The 7,475-nt window shown below is 34.1% G+C and overlaps 1 protein-coding gene across 1 annotated transcript; it reads right to left on the minus strand.

The window, feature by feature from the left end:
• Window positions 1–6: 6 nt before the first annotated feature.
• LOC106873554 (uncharacterized) lies at window positions 7–6,610 on the minus strand. Its single transcript, XM_014920977.1, has 3 exons — window positions 6,541–6,610; window positions 2,268–2,414; window positions 7–624 (listed from the first exon to the last, which is right to left on the minus strand). Exons 1-3 carry the CDS (start codon window positions 6,593–6,595, stop codon window positions 362–364), a joined length of 465 nt encoding a protein of 154 aa, XP_014776463.1. The 5' UTR covers window positions 6,596–6,610; the 3' UTR covers window positions 7–361.
• Between the last annotated feature and the right edge of the window lie 865 nt (window positions 6,611–7,475).

Here is a 7,475-nt window from a genome sequence, read left to right on the forward strand (position 1 = left end):
GAGAGGAAATTAAAGTTGTAATAAAGCAAAAGATTTTATTTTTTATCAGAAAATTGACTGTAATTATATATTTTTAACTGATTAATGTTTAATTAAAATATAAAAATGAACAAAGCATTTATTATTTATTTTTTTTCATTTTAAACGGCTAATGTAAAATATTATATAGAACAAACTGAAAACTTATTCAATTTGAACAGAGAGAGAGGTGTATATATATATATATAAATATATATATATATATATATGTATATGAGAGAGAGAGACTAAAAGATTTGAAAGGTTTCTAAATTTGACCAGCTCAATATATTGAAAATGGCTACAAATTCCATTTTCTGTTTTTTGAAAAGGGTAAAGCAGCTCAGGGCCAACGAGCTTGAGGTTGTGTATACCCTGGATAGTTAGATTGTTGAGGTGGTGGATGTTGTGGTGGATATTGTGGAGGAGGTTGTTGTCCTGGGTAGGAATATTGGGGTGGCTGAACCGGGTAGCCACCAGGGTAAGAGGGCTGAGGAAAGGCCATGAAAGGATTGTATGGATTATAACCAGACGGCATCGGCATCATGGAATACATTGGATATGGAGTAGACCAGTTAGGGGCAGACTGTGCTGGTTGTTCTCCTCCTGGAAAATAAGACAAATAACATTTAAGAACAAAATAGAAATTCATTATTTAGTAAGTTAATTAGATTTGTGGAAACAAGAAATCAAAAGTAGAGCTATCAATGAAACTGACCAAAACATGGAAAATAATTTCTACTTTTAGAAAGTTAGAGAAAAAATTTTTTAAATATAAAAAAAAAGTTTGTCCGCATTTGTTATGGTTAAATATTCATAAGCTTTATTTTCTGCCACTCTCCATGTTTTCCATCCGGTGGGGTTTGTATTGTATTGAGCAACAAATGGGTTTGGCAGCACAATACTCCCCAACCCCACTTCCATTACAGCTAACGACTAGAATGCAATGAAATTCTCATTTAACATGGACTTTTCCCTGCTTTCACGGAAGGCACATTTGCGAGAGCTGGATGCCCTTCCTGCCACCAACCCTCACCCGTTTCCAAGCAAAGTATTATTGCACATTGATCAAACACAGTCTTGCAAGAAGATTGGAAACAGACACTGCTTGTGTGACAGGGACACTCCTTTACAACTGTCATGTGATGTCAAGACAAGGAAACCACTAACTCACTCTTTTTCTTTCACATGAGGCTTCTTTCAGTTTCCATCTACTAAATCCTCTTACAAAGGTTTGGTCAGTCCAAAGCTATAGTTGTACATAATTTCCCAAGGCCACCACATAGCAGAACTCAAAACAGAAACCACAAAATCACATCTAAATTTTAGTCAGGTGAGGTACCCTTTGCTCAGGGATACACAGCCACATTAGAAAATAGTGAATTTATGGTCAAATGGTCATCCATGGTCAAGACTCAAGAATCTCATTTAGGTAAAAAAAACTTATGCCAGGTTTATTTTTATCAAACGACTTTTACTAAAACGGCATTAATTATTCTTGCCATTTTAAACAGAGATGAAAGAAAACAAATGAAAGTGCAGCCTTTCACCAATCCCTGATTAAGAAAGATTCTGTAAATGTCTCTGGCCAAATACTCAATGTGACCCTTAACATAAAGAGAGACAGACGTGAATTGGCCTGGTACCACATAAAAAGCACCCAGTACACACGAAATTAGCTGGCATTAGGAAGGGCATCCAGCTGTAGGAACCATGCTAAAAGAGACAATTGGAATGCAACAAAGTCAACATTTTTGAATAATTAGAAATATTTTTACATTAAGAATTTACTTACTGACTTAAGGTTTTAGTTAAGTTGACATTTTTAATAATTAGAAATATTTTTACATTAAGGATTTACTTCATTGGCGACTTTAGCAAAATCAACATTTTTAATTATTAGGAATATTAAAATGTTAAAATGTCAAAGCTCCTTTTGGAATTATTTTATTTTTTATTCACATTAATTGCATCAGTTTTGTTTTGTTTTGTTTAGGTGAAATTCTATTTTTTAGAGTAATTTGAAGACAATCTTTGAGTGAGATCAGATTGAAGAGGATAAAATAGTAGTGAGGAGAATATTTCTGGAGAGGATTAGAAGATTTAGAGAAGGAAATGGTTTTTGATAAGAACTGGATGAAGTAACTACTTAAACATGAAGTAAACGTAAAATATGTGTGAATGGGTCTTATTTTAATGAGAAAATAAGGAGTAAACCTAAGATAAACTTGAACCTGATGATGTCTTACCATAATATGGAGGAGGAGGAGGCTGCTGAGCTGAATTTGTAGATGTCTGGGGAATTGGGGCAGAAGCTGTCACTGGAAGCCCGGCACTACCACCAGGAACTACTGGAGCTGTTCCTGGGGGAGGAGAAGGGTCACCTAGTCGACCTGCTGAAAGGAGGAGCAACACAAACATACGAATAATGAACATTATCAAGAGCAGAGAAGAAACAAACGAACACAAGACAGATCTCGATGATAAAAATTATCTGATGGCTTGTAAAGACAATGGCTGTGTACAACTAAAGATATTCTGTGGAGGAAATCCTGTTAGTCCAAAGAACAGGCACATTAGTTTGGTGCTTCACAGAAATGCTTGAGTTAACCACAGAGAATTCATTTAACAGTAAGGATTATTAAAATGAAAACTAAGTTTATACAGAAATCTCATAACCAAGGAAATATATTGGAGAAGCAACAGTATAAGAAAAAAAAAAAGGTTTCAGTTTAATCTGAAAAATAAAGTCTGTCAAATTATGGTAGTGGATGATGAGTGAAGCAATCAGCAATATCTTTACAATGCTTTTATGAAGTGGATTCATACAAGGAAAAAAGTGAGAGGTTTGGGAAGAGGTGCTGACCAATGAAAACTGTACTAAGAACAACAACAACTGAAGACATGCAAAACAAGGGGGTCAGGCTGATCTGAATTTGGGGAGAAATAAAATCTACATTTACACAATCTTCCTAAAGAAGACTGTTATCATCCATAAATTAAAAACTAATAAATACTGATGACTAAGTTATTGGCAGCATATGTATACACACGTACATGTGTGTGTGTGTGTGTGTGTGTGTGTACATTAAAATATAGAAAACAAGAAAGTGTAGAAAATAGATCATCTGGAAACCAGATAATGATTACAAGAAAAAAAAAAATTTGAAATTCCAGCCATAATTAAAAGATAGAAACTAAAGTTAAACTTCTTTCCTTTGACATTTTTACAATAAACTATTCTCATTAAACAGAGTACTGTACTTTGGACTAAAGAAGTACTCCTGGCAATGTAAAAATGTCACCCTTGCTCCAGCAAAATATTCAGACATTAATTTCGGAATTGAGCAAGACTGAACTAGAATATCAAATGTTGGCACAAGGCCAGAAATGCTACGAGGAATTTTGCGTGGCATATTCTGGTTCTGCTAGTTCATCACCTAACATCAAATATTGACATACACCCATTAATGATGCTAACTAGCACAAAAAAATTTTAATAATCAGCAATACAAATTCATTTATTTCTTTTCATAAAATTTTTAAAATTACGGAAATGTACTTGCACAGCAAGTAACCTGATCTGATATTGTGTGCTGGAACGAAAACAATTGCAGCGTGGAAGGTGTTTATAAGCCATTTAAAACACAAAAACCGTTAGATTCACTTCAACAGCACAAAATTTTGTCAGTGAACAGGTCACGGTCTTAAAGCGACGAACATAATTTGGCAAATTAAATTTAAATGTTGAAGTGACTAACAATTTTAAAGTGTTTTTGTCTTATGTTTAATTGTTTGTATCATCTTTAGCAGATAATTTTAGAAACAACAAAGAACTCACTACAGCTTTTAAACTCAAACTTTTACCAGATTAGGTTTTAAGTTGTGCTGTGATTCCCCTGGGTCATGTTGGATGTACGTTTTGTTGCATCCTCATAAAAAAATGGCTTTCATCACAAATAAAGAATTTCAAGTTGGTGCCATAAATTGAGGAGTCGAAACTTAACCTTAATTAAAGGGTTAATAATGAAAGACTAATTTGTATCCTACTCCCTAATTACTTCTTAAAAGCCCAATTCCTTGTCGGACATTAAGTAATGCTCATGATTCCAGAAGTCAACAGGTTGTAACCATAAACGCTGTGTACAAATATTAAACTAGCTGATTACTTTCAATTTGCCAACAGGAAATGCCAACTGACCATGAGGAAACAGCCCGTGGAACCATTTCCATTGAATTCAAGATTTTAGTTCATTAAACCATTCAGCTTTTATGTTTCTATTGGGTCGAATAATTAACGAGCACTTAATGCTTTCTTTTAGCAAAAATAAGTTTAAAATCTCATTTTTAGTTTTGTATTAAAAGGAAAATCACTAATTAGAACATCAACAAGTGTTGTTAAATGAAAAGAAAATCTATGACTAAATTCGTTTCTTTTTCATTTGGATCCAAATGCTTTACAAAGCTATCAAACTTATGTAATTAATATCAGCAATTATCAAATAATTATTTTTTGGAATCCCAGAGGAATAACAACAAAAATACTGTTTAATAAATCTGAATGAATTTTCAATGCAATAAATCTCACATAAAATGGAAGAAGCTGTCTTGTAGAATCAGAGAACATCATGTTTTTTGTATCAACTGAGATGGGCTGGTGAGGGTGTTTGCCCGCAATAGTGTTGTCAGCTGCTGAGTATATAGGTGGAAATATGTTTAACTCTTTAGCATTCAGGTTAGTCAAATGTAATTACCTTCAGAATACATTGTAGTGTAGGTGTGAAAGGACAGATCTGGCTGATTTAAATGCTAAAAGAGTTAAACTTTTAATGATGTAAACAAAACCCCTAATGAGACAAACTCAAGGAGCAACCACCTTTGGCATTTGGTTCTTTCAGCTACTGAGAATTTACACCAATTAGCAGGCTGCAGGGGTCAATTCTTGCTGAGGAAGAGAACAGGAGTTTTTGAGATTGGTTTCTAAATGTACACCCATTAGTGTGTGTGCGTGTGTGCGTGCACGCATGTGAGCACATGCACCAAAAATGGTCCCCATGATGATGTAATGAGAGAATCCAGATGAAAGGAGCAAGAATAGGTGATTTAGAGTTGAAATGTTTAGTTGAGCTCAGTGCCATCAGCATCTTGTCAACTTATGGATGGAGAGAGAGAAAGAAGAGAGGAGAGAAAAAGAAGTGAGGAGAGAGAAAGAAGAGAGAAAGAGAGTTTGTTTAATATATATATATATATATATTGGCCGACAGCTGAATCATTACCTGGTGGAATAATCTCACTAGTGGGCTGAATAGATTGGGGGGCTGACGGCACTGGTGCCTGACTAACATTAGGTGGAGGCGGTCGTGGTGGTGGTGGGGTCTTTTTCGTAGTAGTAGTAGTGGCAGTGATGGGGTCTGTTGTGCAGTCTGCAAAAGAAACAGAATTCACAACCAATGACAAACAACATATATATGCTAATTGATGATGGAATATGTAGTTACATCTCTCACAACCAAAGCAGTTAGCATGGAAGCATGGATTTATTTTATAATAGATTATGCAGAAACACTAAAACTAATTCCAAGTGTCTTTTTGTCTGGCATCTAAACTCAATTATTTGTCTTTAGTCGTTGAGCAGTTTGAAAATGCACTTTTAACACAATACTGAGATCAAGTTGACTGAAAATTTGAGTTTCACCATTCGTGAACATTTAGGAAATCATAGAAATATCTAAAAATATTTAAAAAAAAATTTTTTTCAATCAATAAATTGTTTCAATCAATAAATTTTTCATTCAATAAATTGTGAATGTGACAATGCTGTTGAAAAAAACTTTGTGAAAATAAATATTCCAAAATATATTTAAATTAAATTGTTTTGAGAATTCTAGTTAAGTTTTATTCATATGAACATACGACCAAGCAGATTAGATGAGGTTTTACATTGCTGGTCACAATGCACTTTGCATCATTTTAGTCTTTGAATGATGTTCCCCCTTCCCCTGATTGGAGGGGGGACTGGAACAATGTGAAATGAAGCGTTCGACTCCGCTCAGGCCAGGAATTGAACCCACAAGAATCTGGCAATCGTGAGTGGCAACACCCTAACCATTTGGCCACATACCTTCAGTTTTAAGTTTTATTTTGCAATGAAAAGACAAATTTTAATTTGTTAATGTGTTCTTATGCAAGACGTTTAATGGCTTCAAGAATTTACCATTGTTTCTTCTCATGTGATTTCCATCATCAAAAAGCAGCGACATAGACAACATTTACATACATGCAAAGAATAAAAAACAGTGTCCAAAATAAGTGCAAGACTTTGAAGTTTGTGATCCTTAAGGGGTGGGGGAACAAACCAATCCATTTTTCAGAGCTGGAATTTTTTTTTTTTTAAATTTTATTTTTGGACTTGAGTTTTTTTATTCTAAATCAAACACTATAATTACTATATTCTACAAAAGTTTCATTCCTAATAAATAGAGGGGCAGACATTCAAGGGGGAGACTTTACAGATACAATTACCAGAACGTGGTTTTCCTTGCAGCACAAAGAACAATACAAGAAGTGTATTAAACATGAGAGAAAGAGAATGAAAATAACAATAGAGACACCTGAAGTTGCTTTATATTTTGGAGATACCGTAAACTTACCACTGATAAATACAAACATGAGTAAATCAGATTTGGTCGACAAAAAGACTGGAGGTGGGGAGGCAACAATAGAACGATGGGAGACAATTCTATGACTCCCCAATACTAAATATTTTTATTGTACAAAAACATTTTAACGTCTAAATTTATGGATTTTTCTATCTTAAACTTTTGGCACTTTGGAGTAAGCAGTTAGATTAGATCCTGGAAACCTTGTGCCCAATAGTCGATTAAAGATCAAAATGATTGGAAAATATACTGTAAGATTTATCATCATCATATAGAACAGATTAATCCTTTTGACACTAAGACAGCTTTACCCAGCTAAATGTTAATAACCAGGCTGAAACAGAATAGTTGCATCAGATGAGAATTTCAGCACAAATCTCATTGGAACATACAGTCTGTGAAAACACATGATTTTACTAAGTAAACAATTGAGTTTACAAGAGACATCTGAGAGCTGCTAATATTTTTTAAAAGAATTTTTGGATCTTTTTTAAAACGGGGGCCACATTTTTCATTAACGAAACACTTTGAAACTTGGAACACTGGTAGAATGTGTCATATAAAACATCTTTTTCTCTTAGTCTTAAAAAAAAAAGAAATCCATAAATTATTCCATGTTAAAGTTGTCGTATTTCTGTAATTTCAACCAATCACTGACGTCCATTCAGCCGATATACATTAAGTGCCGACTACATAAACAAACGATTCTGAAACAATTAACCCTAACCCTAACCCTACGGTTAGGGTTAAAGCAAATTTAAAATGAAAAAAGCAAATAAAACGAAGAATCGTTTGTTT

This window comes from Octopus bimaculoides, chromosome 6, assembly GCF_001194135.2.
Source record: "Octopus bimaculoides isolate UCB-OBI-ISO-001 chromosome 6, ASM119413v2, whole genome shotgun sequence".
Taxonomy (NCBI): domain Eukaryota; kingdom Metazoa; phylum Mollusca; class Cephalopoda; order Octopoda; family Octopodidae; genus Octopus; species Octopus bimaculoides.

Bases quoted from the DNA above. Each gene is read 5' to 3' on its own strand.
- LOC106873554 (XM_014920977.1), bottom strand. From the start codon at position 6,595: ATGTTTAATACACTTCTTGTATTGTTCTTTGTGCTGCAAGGAAAACCA. The intron at 2,415-6,540 runs GTAATTGTATCT...TCCTCCTTTCAG, and splicing joins GCAAGGAAAACCACGTTCTG to CAGGTCGACTAGGTGACCCT. The intron at 625-2,267 runs GTAAGACATCAT...CTTATTTTCCAG, and splicing joins TCCTCCTCCTCCATATTATG to GAGGAGAACAACCAGCACAG.